Source organism: Dipodomys ordii, unplaced genomic scaffold, assembly GCF_000151885.1.
Source record: "Dipodomys ordii isolate 6190 unplaced genomic scaffold, Dord_2.0 Scaffold49, whole genome shotgun sequence".
Lineage (NCBI taxonomy): Eukaryota > Metazoa > Chordata > Mammalia > Rodentia > Heteromyidae > Dipodomys > Dipodomys ordii.
Genome location: NW_012267265.1, coordinates 11,067,693 through 11,086,273, shown reverse-complemented (window position 1 = coordinate 11,086,273; position 18,581 = coordinate 11,067,693). Strand labels below are relative to the sequence as shown.

Here is an 18,581-nt window from a genome sequence, read left to right as displayed (position 1 = left end):
GGATATAACACCCTTTTTGTAGCCCAGGAGCCTCCAATTTATGATCCTTATTTCTTAGTGTATTGATTGCAGAGGTTACAGGAGTGTACCACCACATCCAGCTAAAAATTAGTGAAGATGTTAGAAGTCTGAAGAATACCATCCTACTGGATTAACACTTATAAAACACTTTGCTCAGTGAATACAGTATACATTTTCAAGTACACATGAAACATTCATAAAAATATATCATATACTGTGCCCTAAAATCTATTTCAAATGTGGAAAGATTCCCTGTATTGTGTTCTGTCAATAATAAAATTACATTAGGAATTAATAAGATACTTAGAATACCACCAGATATTTAAAAGTTAAATGCTGGCTGGGTGCCTGTGACTCACTCCTGTAATCCTAGCTACTCAGGAGGCTGAGATCTGAGGATCACGGTTCAAAGCCAGCCTGGGCAGGAAACTCCATGAGACTCTTATCTCCAATAACCCACCAGGAAACCGGAGGTGGCGCCGTGGCTCAAGTTGTAGAGCACTTGCCTTGAGCTGAAGAGCTGAGGGACAGCACTCAGGCCCAGAGTTCAAGCCCCAGGACCAAAAAAAAAAAAAAGTTAAATCCCACCACCTTTTAGCCTGCCATCCATAGATCATACTTGTAATTCTAGCTATTCAGGAGGCTTAGATCTGAAGATCATGGTTTAAAGCCAACCTGGCAAACAGGTTTGTGAGACTCCAACTAACCACCAAAAAGTCAGAAATGGCACTATGGCTCAAGTGGTAGAGCACCAGACTTGAGCAATAAAGCAAGGTAAAAGAGTTTAAGCCCTGGGGTGCACGCCCCCCGCCCTCCCACACCCCTCCAACAAAACTCAGTAACTTAGAATGCTTGAAGAAATGCAGAAAAGAAAATGGTTTCATAGTATAAAATCCCAACAAGAAAAAGAAAATAGGGGGATAATAAGAATATAAAGGTGAGCTGGGCGCTGGTGGCTCACGCCTGTAATCCTAGCTCCTCAGGAGGCTGAGATCTGAGGATCGAGGTTCAAAGCCAGCCCGGGCAGGAGAGACTGTGAGACTCCTATCTCCAATAAACCACCAGAAAACCGGAAGTGGCGCGGTAGCTCAAGTGGTAGAGCGCTCGCCTTGAGCTGAAGAGCACAGGGACAGTGCCTAGGCCCAGAGTTCAAGCCCCATGACCAACAACAACAACAAAAAGAATATAAAGGTGAAACATAGCCGGGCGCCAGTGGCTCACGCCTGTAATTCTAGCTACTCAGGAGGCTGAGGTCTGTGGATCTCGGTTCAAAGCCAGCCCAGGCAGGAAAGTCCGTGAGACTCTTAGCTCCAATAAACCACTAGAAAGCTGGAAGTGGCGCTGTGGCTCAAGCAGTAGAGTGCTGGCCTTGAGCTGAAGAGCACAGCCACAGCACCCAAGCCCAGAGTGCAAGCCCCACAACCGACCAAAAAAAAAAAAAAAAAAGGTGAATCATAGCTTCTGTCTGAAGACAAAATATCTTGAGGCTTAGCTGGTAACCAAGAAGTTTTGGTTTATACAGGATAATTGATGGTGCTTTGGTGGTTGTTGCCTATACCAAACTCGATGGCTTCTGTTGAAAGGCAATGGGGTTGTAGCTACCCAGAAAGGAAGAAGCCCTCAAAGCTTTGGGGGTGGGGGTGGGGGATGATTTCAGTCCTTTAATAGAGAACTTTGAGTTGAAAATCTTAGTTCATTTGAGCTAAAAAGGGTGAGTGCTTCTTCTGTGTCTTGATTTTTCTTTTCCTTCTTGCTGCTCCTTGATTTCTACTTTAAGGAGAAAGATGCATACAGATTGGGCTGAGTAACTTGTCCTTGCAGAAGACCAGTGGCCAAACCTGTGTCCAAATATGCTAGGAGAACTTCAAAGAGAGGAAGGAGTAAAACGTTTTGGATATAGGCACCTGTGTCATCTTACCTCATTACATTTGTGGAGCACTCACATTGAGCTGATAGGGGTATAAGTAACCTGTGAAATAAGGGCAAGTCAGTGTGACATCTTGGGTAGAGTCCTTTTTGGCTTTCAGTGCAGAAGGACGAATAATTAGTGTTGGTGTTTTCATATGCTTATACAGTGAATAACCATAGAACCAAGGGGATTCTTCTCATCAAGAGTCATTTGTGAAGTGAGGCTGGAGATAGAATTTACCTAGGAAGCCTAAAGCCCTGGGTTTACTTCCTAGCCACCTGCCTTCCTCCCTCCCCAGTATCCCCTCCCCCGAAAAAAAAAAGGTTTAGTACTTTGGCATTCTGACTCTGTAGTGATTTCTTTGAGCTACAAGTTATTGTAACTGCATCCAATTCAATCAGAAGACTGAAAACTGTATTTAAAAATGGCAAAGACTTTAGCAGACACTTTTTAAATGAAGATACACTGTAGACAATGTATACAGGAAAAGTTCTTTGGTATTAATCATCTTGGAGATACAAAGTAAAACTACAATGAAAGGTTTGGGGGTATGTGACTCAATATAGAGCACATGCTAGGCAAGCACACACAAGATCAAAGAAAAAGACCTGTGTGTGGTGATACACACCAACAATCAGAGTGCTCTAGAGACTGATGGATGGAGAATATGAGTCCAACTTCATGAGAGCTTGTCTCAAAAAGAGAAGGAACTACAATGGTGTATCACTTCATATATATTAGAATGTTTAAACCTTAGAAAGGGTAAGATGGCATATTTCTGTAATCTCAGCATTCAGGCAGCTGAGGTAGGAGGATTGTGAGTTTTAAAGCAGCCTGGGTTTACATAGAGAGACCCTATCTCAAAAACAAAGTGATAATTTTTTTAAAAAGATGACACTAAGTTTTTTTTTTTTTTTTTGGGTCCCAGTTGTGGGGCCTGAACTCTGGGCCTGGACACTGTCCCTCAGCTCTTCAGCTCAAGACTAGGGCTCTACCACTTGAGCCACAGCACCACTTCCAGCTTTTTTCTTTTTGCTTATGGGGTGCTGAGGAATCGAACCCAGGGCCTCATGCATGCAAGGCAAGCGCTCTACCACTGAGCCACCTTCCCAGCCCATCGATGACACTAATTTTTGATGAGCATATAGAGTGGCTAGAATTTTCATACTCATTGGTGGGTATTTAGATTATGTAATGTAATTATGTAATAATTTGGGTGTTTCATATATACTTAAAAATAAACTTTTTTATGACCCAACAGTTCCACTTCTAGATATTTATTCAAAAGCAATAAAAAAATACTAACAGGTTCATAGCATTATACATTATAGTTCTAAACTATATAAACAGTTCAGATCCCTATTAAAGTGAATGGATATACAAATTGTAGATTATTATCTACAATAATGTCTGCAGTATTATTCAGAACTTCTAGTCAGTGCAGCAATCAAGATAAATGTCAAAAAACATGCTGAGAGAAAAGCTCATGCTGTGTGATTATTTTATGTCACAATCATATAACACAAGAAGCCCCTGACTTACAGTAGATATATATATATATATATATATATATATATATATATATATATATATATATATATATATATATATATATATATATATTGGTTGGTTGTGGGACTTGAACTCTGGGCCTGGGCTCTCTCCTTGCGCTCTTCAGCTCAAGGCGAGTGCTCTACTGCTTGAGCCACAGCACCACTTCTGGTTTTCTAGTGTTTATTGGAGACAAGAGTCTCGTGGAATTTCCTGCCTGGGCTGGCTTTGAACCATGACCCTCAGATGTCAGCCTTCTGAGTAGCTAGGATTATAGGCCTGAGCCACCGGTGCCCAGCTGCCTATGATTTTTGACCTTATAATGGCACAAAAATGTAAGTATAAAATATAAAAGTAAGGTATTGGATTTTGATTTTTTTCTTGGGCAAACAATAATGTTCTGCAATCATCCCTTTAGATACTATGCAGTGTATTGAGCACAGCTCCCTAGTCAGGCAGGTGATCACAAGACTGTGATTGCTTGTCTTGCCAAGCTATGCTTTGAGTAGGTTAGGTGTATTATGTGTGCTTTGACTTTTTTTTTTAAAACAATTTATTTTTATTAAAGAGGTGATATATAGAGGGGTTACATTTACCGAGTCAGGTAATGAGTACACTTCCTTTCGTACTGTGTAATCTGTTCCTCATTCTCTCCCATTCCCTTCTTCCCATCTCCACCCACAAGTTATAGTTCACTTTCATCAATGTTCAGTGTGCTCTACTGCTGTATTGTTTCACCCTGTTTTCTTGGATTCTGTTCCTCTTCCTCCACCCCCCCCGCCACCACATAGGCATGCGAATACATCATATATCAGGTAAAGAATCATAGGTTTACTGGGTTATGACCCCATCATAAGTTGAGGAGCATCTGTATATGATTCCACTTATATGAAGTGGAATCCTATAGGCAGTGGAACATATTTAGTATGAGCAAAAAGGCCAAACTAGGGCTGGGAAGATGGCTCAGTGGTAGAGTACTTGCCTTGCATGCCTGAGGCCCTGGGTTCAATTCCTCAGTACCACATAAGCAAAATGAAAAAGCCTGAAGTGGCGCTGTGGCTCAAGTGTTAGAGCGCTAGCCTTGAGCTGAAGAGCTGAGGGACAGCACCCAGGCCCAGAGTTCAGGCCCCATGACCGGACCCCCCCCAAAAAAAAGGCCAAACTAGAGATGGTCAGTAGTTGTATAGGATGGGATTTCAGGATAATTAGTTAATTATAATTTTTTCCCCCACTTTGGAACACTAGTGGTAAGTGGTAAGAATTTAAAATAATATGATTCGTAATTAAAATGGTAAACTTTGGTTTGAAAACCTGAATTTGAATCATGGCTCAAACCAACTATTTGACCGTTCCTAGCTCTATGACCTTAGGCAAATTATTATTTAACCTTTTTAAAGTTTTCATCATAAAATGGAGATGAGAATGGATTGTCATGAGGATTAAGTTATGCCATCAATGCTACAGAATGTAGTTAGTAACTGCTCAGCATTGGTGATAATCACAGTATTTACCAATGTTAATAAGCATACTTTGTTACTCATAAGTGTTACTTTGAATATTAGAATGGTAGTGCTGTAATTCCAGCACTCAGGAGACTGAGAAAGAAAGATGAGTTTGAGGCAATCTGTCTATATGTGGGGGTGGAGCTGGGAGAGGAAGAAAAGAAAAAGTTGCTGATTAGGTTCTTGTGGACCTTTGATGTTCTCTGATCAGTAACATGTTACTGCTATTTAGTCTATCAGGAACGTGATGTACTGTAATACATGAAGACAATGGAACTCACTCCTTTACTGGACGTCCTATATGACTTTTGGCTAAAAGTCAAATAATTATTTTATTCAAGGGGATTGGCTGTACACTTCTTAAATAGTTCCTCTTGTAACACTTTGCATGGTGGAGTATGAACTGGAAGCCTGGGTGCTATCCCTGGGCTCTTTTGCTCAAGGCTAGCGCTCTACCAATTGAGTCACAGTTCCACTTCTGGCTTTTTATGGTTAATTGGAGATGAGTCTTACAGACTTTCCTGCCTACTGGCTTCTAATCATAGTCCTCAGATCTCAGCCTTCTGAGTAGCTAGTATGACAAGTGTGATTCATTGGGGCTTGACTGTAATTGATTTTTTTTTGGGTGGCGGGATTGGTTGTGTGGCTTGAACAAAGGGCCTAGGCGCTGTCCCTGCACTCATTTTGCGCAAGACTAGTACGCTTTGAGCCACAGCATCACTTATGGTTTTCTGGTAGTTAATTTGAGATAAGAATCTCATCGATTTTCCTGTCTGGTTGGTTTTGAACCTCGATCCTCAGATCTCAGCCTGAGTAGCTAGGTTTACAGGCATGAGCCACTGGTGCCCGGCGGATTATTGGAGATTTAAAGTTATTTTCTTAGATGTTGATATTTAAATCCTTCTTTGTGTAATTTGACAGTTTTCAAGTCTTGTAATGAGAGAAACATTGGAAAGAAATAAGATGATCAGGCTAACAATAGACCAAAAGATTTTGTGATAGGGCAATGGAAAAGAATTGGGAATGATTTTGTAACATTGTTGTCTGAATGTGATGTTGCCTTTGAGTTGAAAATGATACATAAGAATGTTTGCTTCTGGTTTTGCATTCCATATGGCTTACTTTAGATTCTTGAAGCTAAGAATTAGTTAAAAATGGGGTTAAACTAAATAAGCACCAGGAATATCTTTCATTTAATTGGATTTCACCTTTAAAAATGGTTATTTTGTTATTTGAATTTTTCTGGATTTTTTTTCTCCTAAATCTGTTTTGAAAACTAGTAATTTACTCATTTTCAACTTTTATTACAGCACCTGATCACCTTTGTAGCAGGAGAACGATCATGGAGGTGGTGCCAGCTGAGGTGAATAGTTTGCTTCCAGAGGAGATAATGGACACTGGTATAACTTTAGTGGATGATGATAGTATTGAGGCTGTTATTGTTTCATCCCCAATTCCTATGGAGACAGAACTGGAAGAAATTGTCAACATACATTCTACTGGTGACTCTGCAGCCACGCCCATTTCCACGGAATCAATCACAGTGTACAGTAACCACACTAACCAAGTTGCAGTGAATACCACAATTACTAAAGCAGATTCTAATACCACAGTGAAACCAGCTTTTCCAAGTGGCCTTCAAAAACTTGGTGCTCAGACTCCTGTGACTATATCAGCCAATCAGATTATTTTAAACAAAGTATCACAGTCATCTGATCTTAAACTTGGCAATCAGACCCTTAAACCAGATGGACAGAAGTTAATTTTAACAACTTTGGGCAAGTCTGGTTCACCAATTGTTTTAGCACTACCCCATAGCCAACTACCCCAGGCTCAGAAAGTTACAACTCAGTCCCAGTCAGGAGATGCTAAGTTACCACCGCAGCAAATTAAAGTAGTTACCATTGGAGGGAGGCCAGATGTGAAACCTGTCATTGGTGTCTCAGCATTGACCCCAGGAAGTCAACTGATTAATACTACAACTCAGCCCTCTGTGTTACAGACCCAACAGTTAAAAACAGTACAGGTAAAAAAAAAAAAAAAAGAGGGGGCTTACTAATTAAAATGCATGTTAAAAATTAAACTAGTTCATAGATGTGTTATTAATTGCATAGCTGTTACTGAATTCTTTTGAATGTTGCTTTAAGTGTGGCTTATTTGTTCTTGTTCTCAAGTCTGATATGCCTAATGCTTATGGAATTTTTTTCCCAGAGAACCTAGAGAAAACTAAAATTTGGTTAAATTCCAAATTTATTTTATTTATAGCCTTTTGTTGTTTCAAAATGTGTTTTTATTTATTCTTAATGATAGTTTGGTTACATGGATGAGTTGCTGGTATAAAAATGTCAGATTTGCTCCATAAAATTGTTCAGACAAAAAAAAATTGTTTTGATTAACTCATGATCAAAGGCTCACAAGATTGCTGCCCTGAGAAACCCTGGAGCAGCAATAGTGTGTGGTAGCCCGTGTGTGTGGGGATGGGGTGGGGTAGCCTCTGTGTGTGTGTGTGTGTGTGTGTGATTTACAGTTTCACATCCATTGCTATCACTCATGTTTGTAATATGGAAAGAGACAGGGACACATAGGCCTTGTTCTCCAAAGCCTAGCCAACTAGCCATAAGTTACCCCATTCTATCCTGCCACCTGTGCAGGGTAGCTTATGTCTCTGAAGTTTTGACCTTTTGAATATTTGAACATTGAAGAAAGAAATAATACTGTATAGTTCTTAAAACACTTTAAAAATGATACTACCTCTTATTACTGTGAATAGGATTCTAGATAGAACTTTTGAAGAGCATATATTAGTTTCTAGTTTTTCATGCCCCAAATGGCCTTTTTAGGCTACCACTAACTCTTAGAAATACAATAATTCACTTAAGACTGCATTTCCTGTTAGAAAGGTTTCCTTTTGAAGAAAGTAAGGCAGATTTAAAGTTAGTAAAGGAAGTGTGTAAAGAAGTGGGAAAGTTTGGGAGAATTGTCCCTTCTCAGCTGATATTTAGAAGTGTTTTGGTTACTTTTGGGGCAAGAATTCAAAATTTACTTTTCATGGACTTTGCATTTAAGAACTGTGTAAGTTTTCTCAAACTTTGTAATTTTCCCATGTTCGTTCTGCCACAGTTAGCGTGTCACGTTTCTTCTCCTTCATTGTTATTTCCCACTTTTTTTTGCTGAGGAACTATTGAATGAGATATCCTATCCTCATAAAGCATCTTTTCTGAACTTTTGAATCTTATTTTCACTGGTTTGTCAGAGTTTATTTGGCTTCTGCAATGTGGATAATAATCATGTTCATAAGAAACTGATAACAGAATCAGTATGTCTTATTTTTCACTTTTAAGATCACTGTGTGTGTGTGTGTTTATGTGTGTGTGTATATATATGTATATATGTATGTGTGTGTATATATATGTATACACACACACACACACATATACAGTTTCAATCACAGGTGTATTTGTACCTACTAGTTTTCAACTATGATTTTCTTCATAATGACAATAAAAGCTAAGAGTGGGGTTGAATTCTTATGACTTGTTTTTATTGTTGTTACTTTTATAAAACCAGATTTTATTTATTAAAAAAGATTTTTTTTTTGGTCGGTCATGGGGCTTGAACTCTGGGCCTGGGCGCTGTCCCTCAGCTCTTCAGCTCAAGGCGAGAGCTCTACCACTTGAGCTACAGTGCCACTTCCGATTTTCTAGTGGTTTATTGGAGATAAGAGTTTCACGGACTTTCCTGCCTGGGCTGGCTTTGAACCTCGATCCTCAGATCTCAGCCTCCTGTGTAGCTAGGATTACAGGCATGAGCCACCGGCACCGGGCTGAATAATATTCTCTTGTTGTTTTCCTAGATAGTCCTATTTTTGTGTTTTTTTTTTTTTGTCGGTCGTGGGGCTTGAACTCTGGGCCTGGGCGCTGTCCCTCAGCTCTTCAGCTCAAGGCGAGCCCTCTATCACTTGAGCTACAGCGCCACTTCCAGTTTTCTGGTGGTTTATTGGAGATAGGAGTCTCACGGTCTCTCCTGCCCGGGCTGGCTTTGAACCTCGATCCTCAGATCTCAGCCTCCTGAGTAGCTAGGATTACAGGTGTGAGCCACCAGTGCCCGGCTAGTCCTGTTTTCTTTAATCAGAATGTTTGAGATTGTTGGGGTATTGCCAGCAGGACTACTGGAAAATAGACCCATTTTCAAAAGTGATAGAAAGAGGTGCTGATACCACAGGCAGTAAAGTATATAGGGATATTTATATTTACTCATATTCTGTGTGCCTGGTGTTCAGGAACAGTAAATAATGAATGAATCACTGGGACATAACGCTTTACTAGCTCCTGAATCTATCCAGCATAGTGTTGAAACTTATTTACATAAATTATTTGAGGACATTTTTAGCTCCCTTTCTTTATTTCTCTTTTTTTTTCCCCCTCCTTAATCTGCTGGCTAGATAAATTTGTTTAAAAATGGTCCTCATGGGCTGGGAAGGTGGCTCAGTGGTAGAGCGCTTGCCTTGCATGCATGAGGCCCTGGGTTCAATTCCTCAGCAGCACATAAGCAATAAGAAAAAAGCCAGAAGTGGCATTGTGGCTCAAGTGGTAGAGTGCTAGCCTTGAACTGAAGATCTGAGGGACAGTGCCCAGGCCCAGAGTTCAGGCCCCACGACCGGACCCAAAAAAAAAAAAAAAGGTCCTCATGCTTGGTTTTATTTAGTAAAGGAATTTTGTTCTAAGGTAGTTTAGAATTCCTTTTCTTTTCTTTTTTTTTTTTTTTGGTCTATTATGGGGCTTGAACAGCCTGGGTGTTGTCCCTCAGCTCTTCAGCTCAAGGATAACACTCTACCACTTGATCCACAGTGCCGCTTCCGGTTTTCTGGTGGTTTATTGGAGATAAGAGTCTCATGTCCTTTCCTGCCTGGGCTGGCTTTGAACCGGGATCCCCAGATCTCAGCCTCCTGAGTAGCTAGAATTACAGGCATGAGCCACCAGCGCCCAGCTTGGCTTAGAATTCTTAATGCAAAAATTTTGGTTCTTTAATGGAACTAGCAGTTGTTATTTTCAACAATATTCCACTGAAGAAATTCAACCTCAGTGACAGTATGACTTCATTTGAATAATTAATGTGTGTTTTTGTTTCTTTCTTATATTTTTCCATTTTGGTAAGTATTTGGAAAGAATATGAATATGAAAGTCAATTTAAAAGGGAGAAATACTTTAAGCTCTTTTTGTAGTGGAAGTATTTTCTATCTATATATGTACTTCTAAAAGCATAACACCATAGCATCATTAATACTATGTAAATAGATGAAATTCCAACTAGAGTTTTAGGTTACAAACATTTGGGATGTATGTATCTCTGGATTATATCCTCTGTCCAAAGTATAATTTTGAATTCACTTTGGTATGTCATAGTTTTGTAAGCAGGGTATTTTTAATTTTTTATGGATTTCCTCTTTAAAAAGTGTTTTGTATTTCTTTTGTTCTATAATTGTTATTCTTTTTTTTTTTTTTTTTTTTTGGTCCAGTTGTGGGGCCTGAACTCTGGGCCTGGGCTGTCCCTCAGCTCTTCAGCTCAAGGCTAGCGCTCTACCACTTGAGCCACAGCGCCACTTCCAGCTTTTTTCTTTTTGCTTATATGGTGCTGAGGAATCGAACCCAGGGCCTCAGGCTTGCAAGGCAAGCGCTCTACCACTGAGCCACCTTCCCAGCCCCTATAATTGTTATTCTTATGTTTATTTTATTTTAATTTTATGGTCAAGATGATATACAGAGGGGTTACAGTTACATGAGTAAGGTAGTGAGTACATTTCTTGTCTGGTAGTGAGTACATTTCTTGTCTAACTTGTTAACCCCTCCCTCATTTTTCTTCCTTTTTCCCTCTCCCTCATTTTGTGTTTCATATACATCTTATCATGTGAGTATAAGAAAATCATGTATATGAGTGCAAATTAATCTACTAATTTACAATTTGTGTACATAGAACTGGTATTTAGCTTTGTGGTCTGTTTACAGGTTTTGGTATGTTTCTGTCATTATTTTGGTAATATTAATTTGAGTTATTAATAGTACTTCCAAGTCTCAGTTTTTATATCTGTCAAAAGAGGAAGTTAACATTTCATGTACTTTACAGATTATAATTCTATGAGTTTTATGATAGGTGATTTTCTGCTTTTGTCTTTCAGAAGCTTGTGGTGATAATTTCAATATAGAGACTTTGTTACTTCTGCTTTCATTGCCTTGAAATGAATTTTAGTTCAGGTTATTAATATGCCAAAATGTAACTTCAGATAGGTGAGGAGTGAAATATAGACCCTTCTTTCAAGGAATTTAAAGAGTAATAAACATTATTTTAGTAAATAATGTTTCAGAACTCTTGCTAATGCTCTACCACTTGCGCCACAGCTCCACTTCGGAATAGTCATTGTTCTATCAGATATGTCTCTTTAACATAGGATTTGACCAATTCAGTTCTTCCTTTATCTACTTATGAAATAGAGACCTAACAGTGAAAATCTCATCAACAGTCTGTTTTAAAATATGCTGGTATTTTGGATCAGGGGCCAGTGTAATCACACATATGTCTGTGTTGATTACTTTGTCATTTGTACTGTTGCTTTCCTAACTCAATCTTTTTGTTAATAAGTTGTTTTTAAGACTAATATTGCTGTGTCTTTTTTTTATAGTTCAGTATTAAATTGTTAATAATAATTTGGTTTTCATCATAGATATTTCCAAGAGACTATTTTATAGTAAGAACGCAAAGGTATTGGTATATTTGGGCTTATGGATATGACCATATTGGTATTTTATGAATGGCTGCATTTTAAACAGTTTTAGCCTTAAGAAATGTATATAATTGGTTAAATGAGCTGGTTTCACAAGTACTACTATGTATGTATCTTTCGTCTAGTTTTGAATGACTAGGTATTTTAAATAACAAATAGTCTTCAAAGTTATTTATATTTTTCAGATTGCTAAGAAGCCTCGAACACCAACCTCTGGTCCAGTGATCACAAAGCTGATCTTTGCAAAACCAATTAATAGTAAAGCAGTTACAGGACAGACAACTCAAGTATCACCACCGGTCATTGCAGGTTATATTTCTTTATAGTTTGTTATACTATGCATTTACCTTCCTTGAGGCTTAAAAGTGGCAGTCCTGCCATCTTAAAGTGTGTAGTACAACAAAGATAGCTTATTATTGAAGACCAAACTAAGAAATGTTAAACTTGTTAAAGGAATGCTTCAAACAGAATGCCTTATAGAAAAATCATTCCATTACCATAGTCTCCTTAGGTTTTACCATGAAAACAGCAAAGTCTTGAACCTAAGTAAACTAGGTTATGTTTATATAGTGTTTAGTGTATGCCGTTCTAAAATCTTTACATATTATATCTTAAGTAGTTCTTTGGCATTCCTAAAAGGTGGGATTTTTTTGTGTGTGTGTGTGCTGGTTTTGCCAGTGTGAAAATGGAGGCACTTAGTTGGTAAATGACTGAGCTGGGATTTGAATTTAAGCAGTTCATCTCCAGATTATGTGTACTAAGTATAATAGGTTTAAATTATATTCATGAGAGTATATTATACATAATTTCTGTTTGAATTTTGTCCAGATGTTTGTTGCAATGAGGTCTCACTAACTTTTTGCAAAGGCTGGCCTCAAGCTGTAGTTTTTTGCCTCTGGGATTGTAGTCAGAGCCAATATGACCCACTTGGAGTAATTTTTCTAAAATGTAAATCTGATTTTACCATGTGTATGCTTAAAATTTTCCTGTCCATTAGGATTAAGTTCAAATGCCATTGTTTTATTAGCATCGTAGGTATTTTTTCTTTTTCTTTTTTTTTTGGTCAGTTGTGGGGCTTGAACTCTGGGCCTGGGCACTTGTCCTTCAGCTCTTCAGCTCAAGGTGAGCACTCTACCACTTGAGCCACAGCGCCATTTCTGGCTTTTTTTTTCTTTTTGCTTATGTGGTGCTGAGGAATAGAACCCAGGGCCTCAGGCATGCAAGGCAAGCGCTCTACCACTGAGCCACCTTCCCAGTCCAACATATTGGTTTTCTTATCTGTCTCTCCTACTGCACTTAGAATTTTTTTCTTTTTCTTTATTTTAATTTTTACTGTAAAGATGATATATAGAGGATTACAGTTACATAAGTCAGGTAATGAGTACGTTTCTTTTTGAATAGTGTCACTTCTTCCCTTATTTTCTCAGCTTTTTTCTTCCCAATTCCCCTTCCTTAGAACTTTTCTTTCTTTCTTTCTGTCCTTCTTTCATTCCTCCCTCCCTTCCTTCCTTCCTTCCTTCCTTCCTTTCTTCCTTCCTTCCTTCCTTCCTTCCTTCCTTCCTTCCTTCCTTCCTTCCTTCCTTCCTTCCTTCCTTCCTTCCTTCTTTTCCTTCCTTTTCTTTTCTCTTGTTAGTCATGGGGCTTGAACTCTGGGCTTGGGCTCTGTCCCACAGCTCTTCAGCTCAGGGCTAGCACTCTACTACTTGAGCCACAATGCCACTTCCAGTTTTCTGGTGGTTAGTTGGAAATAAGGGTTTTACAGAGTTTCCTGCCCAGACTAGCTTTGAATGGCATTCCTCATATCTCAGCTTCCTTAGTAGCTAGGATTACAGGCATGAACCACTGGCCCAGCTAGAACTTTTCTTGATGATAGTTCCCCCATCCCTCCAGTCCCAGGACTTGAACTGAGGGGCTTGGACACTGTCCCTTAGCTGCTTTGGCTAAACGCTAGTATTCTACCATTTGAGCCACAGCTTTACTTCTAACTTTTTTGGTAATTTATTAGAAATGAGTCTCATGGACTTTTCTGCCCAGGTGGCTTTAAACTGCAACCCTCAGATCTCAGCCTCCTAAGTAAGTAGTATTATAGGCATAAGCCACCATTGCTTGACTATCTAGGTCTTTTTCTTTTTCTTTTTAATTTTTGTATGGATACTGGTATTAGAACTCTGGGCTTTATGCTCTCTTTAGGCCTTTTTGTTCATGGTTGGCACTCTACCACTTGAGCCATGTATTCAGGTCTGGCTTTTTGTTGGTTAGTTCGAGGTAAGAATCTACCCAACTTTGTCTGAACCACAATTCTCAGCTCTCAGCCTCCTGAGTTGGTAGGATTATAGGTGTGAGTTACTAGTGCCTGTCTTGTCATCTAGTTCTTTTTTTTTTTTAGTTGGTCGTGGGGCTTGAACTCTGGGCTTGGGAGCTGTCCCTGCACTCTTCAGCTCAAGGTGAGCGCTCTACCACTTGAGCCACAGTGCTACTTCCGGTTTTTTTAGTGGTTTATTGGAGATCAGAGTCTCACAGATTTTCCTTGCCCAGGCTGGCTTTGAACTGTGATCCTCAGATCTCAGTCTCCTCAGTGGCTAGGATTACAGACGTGAGCCATTGGCGCCTAGCTCATCTAGTTCTTTAAAAGTTACTTTTTAAAAAGATTTTTATAAATAGTAGTTGTATGGGGTGGAAAGGATCTCATTGTAACATCACCCATCTATTATATTGTATCCTGATCAAACCCCTCTCTGTCTCCTTCATCCCTTCTAAAATTTTAACAGGTTTCACTGTTCTATTTTCATACAGGCATATAAATACTTTTGCCATAGGAATTAATTTTTTTGTGAATCTTTAGAAAAAAATATTACAAAAGTGATGTGTAGCTGGGCACCAATGGCTCATGTCTATGATCTTAGGTACTCAGGAGTCTGAGATCTGAGGATTGTGGATCACAGGCAGCTCGGGCAGGAAAGTCTGAAACTCTTATCACCAGTGAGTTACTCAAAAAAACTGGAAGAGGCTCTGTGGCTCAAAGGTTAGAGTGGTAGCCTTGAACATAGAAAGGCTCAGGAACAGAGCCCAGGTCCTGAGTTCAAGCCCCAGGACTGGCAAAAAAAACCCAATCAAACAAACAAGTGATGTACAGTGGGGTAACAGCTACATATATGTCAGATGATGAGTATATTTCTTTTTGGACAATGTTGCCCAGGAATTAATTTTTTTTAAACTGGCATTTAAAGGAGGCTGAGATTGGAGGGTCATACTTCAAGACCAGCTGGAATAAAACAAAAAAAGGTTTGTGAGATCTATTCAACAGAAAAAACAAAAACCTAAACATAATGATTAAATTATCACTCCAACTACAGTGGGAAGTATAAATAGGGGAATCACAGTCCATGCCAGTGCAGTCAAAAAGTAAAATCTTGTCTCGGAACTAACCAAAGCAAAGGTTGAAGGATTGGCTTAGGTGCTAGGGAACTTAGCAAGCAATTATGAAATCCTGAGTTCAAACCCCAGTACAACCAAAAAAAAAATGGGTGGGGGTTACAGTTAACATTCAGGACTGGGATGGAACTCAATGGTAGAGTATTTGCTTAGCATGTGCCAGGCTCTGAGTGTTCAATCCCCAGCATATCTCCCTCCCTCCCTCACACACCCACATTCTCTCTCTCTCTCTCTCTTTTTCTCTCTCTCCTGAGTGGCATTAAGTATATTCACACTGCTTTACAGTATGTTGCCATTCCAGTCCATCTTCAGACTTTTTTTTTTCATCTGTAGACTGAAACTTTGTAGTCATTAAATGCTATGAATTCCTGTTCCTTCCTAGTCTTCAACCCTGGCAACCATCATTCTACTTTCTCTGTAGATATGACCATTTGTATATGCCTCATACAAGTAGAATCATGTAGTATTTACTTTTTTTTTTCTTTAGTATTTACTTTTTTATGACTGACTTATTTTGCTCGCCATGTCTTCACTATGCTTAGCATGTTAGAATTTCTTTTTAAGGCAGAATGGTATTACATTGTATGTATGTACCATATTTATAACATTTCTGTATTTCTCTTTTATTCTGTCTTTACTACCTAGCACAAATGCTTTTTTAAACTAGGATTTGTACTCAAGGCCTTGTACTTGCTAGGAAGGTGCTTTACCTCGTGAACCATACCTCTGTCCTTTTAGCCTTCTTTATTTTTTGAATAGGGCCATTGTATATGTTTTGCAAGCCTGGACAGTGATTTGCCTATTTATGCTTCTCACATAGCTAGGATGACAGTCATATACCACTGTGCCCAGCTGTTGAGGCTTCAAGCTTAGGTTTGGTAATATCTTTGGAAAAGAGACTAAATATGCTAGGGATACTCAACAGTTTAGGTTGACTTTCTGGAAATAATTGATGTAGGTTCATTTCATTTGTATAGAACTGTCTTGCAAAACACTGGTGGCTCATACCTGTAATCCTTGGAATATGGAGGCTGAGATCTGAGACTCAGTTTGGATCCAGACCATTTAGACAAATTGTTGAGATCTTGGTCTCTAATCAGTGAAAAAGCCAAATGGGAGCATGAGACCCTGAGTTCAAGACCCCATACCAGCAAAAAACAACAAAGAAGAAGTTAACTGTGATTATATATGGTTTTAAAACCCTAACCCTAAACAACACCCCCCTGCCCAGGCAACGAAAGAACACTAGCAGTACATTCAACAAGTCCCTTAAGGAATCAGTAAAATTGATGTAATTGTATTCTGCAAAGAAATTTTGAAAATTGTATTTAAAATAATTTTGAAATTAGTAAGTGAAAACTTGACTTGGCATTGTTGGTAAGAAAATGACAAGGATAAAAATTACTCAAGCTACTTAGTACTCATATTTTTGTTTAAAGGGATTCTCTCGCTTTTTCTTTCCTTCATGTCCTTCTCTCCATCATCTCTAGCTGTTTACTCAGTAACTAGGAATATATTTGTACTATAACAGTCACTTCATTGGAAACGTTTGTTAGAAGGTCTTGGTGATAAGCTGAATTTTTGTTTCTGAACATTTAATGTGATAGATTGTAATTCCTCAACCTGATAGCCTAGATCAGTCACTATAATCTTGAATGTCCTACCCAGATCATTTCCTAAATGTAAGAACAAAAGTTTAAAATTTTTATTTATGCTTCATGAGTATTTGTGTCTGTGGCGGATTTAAAGGGAGACTGTTCTCATCATGGTTAACAAAGGAGCCAGCATCTTCCTTTGTGGCAAAGGAGAAGTACATTGGGAAGCCTTGCTTAGAAGTTAATATTCCGGCCCAGAAATGACATATCACTTACTTAAAACTCACTAGCGACAAATAGTCATATACTCTTAACTACACAGGAGGAATGAGGGTTGGATAGGAAGTTCTACCATGTGCCTGGAGTAGGGAAGAAACAAAATATTTGTTGAGTAGCATAATAACTGTTATATAGTCTTTCAAGAATTTGGAGATTCTGTTCTTGCCTAGCATAAAATGTCCTGATTTTTTGCCTTATTGTAACATGACTTTTAATTCTCTAGGCCATTTCTACTAACACTACAGTTTTTCGGTGTTAAACCTGAAGTGTTATTGTCCAGTAGGGAACACAATCTGGTCAGAATAGGTAGAAGAAATTGTAGGGGTTTTTTGTTTGTTTGTTTTGTTTTTTTCTTCCTTCTCCCTTTTGGCAATCTGAAATCAGACTGTATGTAACCTGACAATATTCAGGTTGGTCTATCTAATAGCTATTTCATAAGTGAGGATTTAATTTTTCCTTTCATGATTTAAGTTCAGATAGACAGTCAAAGCATTGTAGAATACAGAGACTGAACTTTTACAACTGACTTTCAGAAACTGTGTCATCAGGGCACATGCTTAATTGTCCCAATAAACAGATATTAAATATTCCTAAACAGCTTTGCTTTGTTTCTTTCTGTCTAGGTTTACCACAGCTCTTTAGGGACTTGCTTCAATGTTTAAGGTCTCATGTTGATACCTAAGAAATGATGAACACACATTGAAGTACTGTGGTGTAGATCATCATCACTTTTTTTGTTGTTGGTTTTTTATACCATTATTTAAAAAATTCAAACTGATGTACTGCTTCTCATTTTCAGGTAGAGTTCTTTCACAATCTACTCCTGGAACTCCATCAAAGACTATAACAATACCTGAGAGTGGTGTTATTGGATCAACTATAAATTCTACAACACAGACACCAAATAAAATAGCCATCTCACCTTTGAAATCGCCAAATAAGGTAAAAAACAAAACAAAGAAAAAGACAAATATTGTGATTGATGCCTTTATTTTCTAACTAGTCATGAAGATACTCTAGTTTTCATATATTTCTAGGCAAGTAATACACATTCAGTGAATCTTGAGTTTATTTTATAATCAAGGAATTTTAACAACAAAAATTACTTTTAAACACATGAGAACAGTAAACATTTTGCATGCTAAGATGTTTTTCATGCCCATATAAATATGAATGTAGGTTACTTGTAGTTTTATGCAAAAATACTGTCTTTGGGTAAGGCACATATATAGTGATATCTAGTGCATATATACTGACTATTACATGAAATGTTAAAGTAACTTGCTTTTATAGAGATTGAATTACATTATAAAACTCAGTGTTAGAAATTGCCATTGAAGCCGGGCACTGGTGGCTCATGCCTGTAATCCTAGCTCCTCAGGAGGCTGAGATCTGAGGATCGAGGTTCAAAGCCAGCCCGGGCAGGAGAGACTGTGAGACTCCTATCTCCAATAAACCACCAGAAAACCGGAAGTGGCGCTGTAGCTCAAGTGGTAGAGCGCTCGCCTTGAGCTGAA

At 38.6% G+C, this 18,581-nt stretch overlaps 1 protein-coding gene across 1 annotated transcript in view; it reads left to right on the top strand.

The window, feature by feature from the left end:
- Lin54 (lin-54 DREAM MuvB core complex component) overlaps positions 1 to 18,581 on the top strand; it is a 68,228-nt gene that overhangs the window by 8,394 nt on the left and 41,253 nt on the right. Inside the window, exons 2-4 of the mRNA XM_013020109.1 lie at positions 6,294 to 7,009; positions 11,944 to 12,067; positions 17,864 to 18,006. Of these exons, the coding sequence (XP_012875563.1) occupies positions 6,326 to 7,009; positions 11,944 to 12,067; positions 17,864 to 18,006 (951 nt within the window). The 5' untranslated portion in view covers positions 6,294 to 6,325. The remainder of the gene's footprint in view (positions 1 to 6,293; positions 7,010 to 11,943; positions 12,068 to 17,863; positions 18,007 to 18,581) is intronic.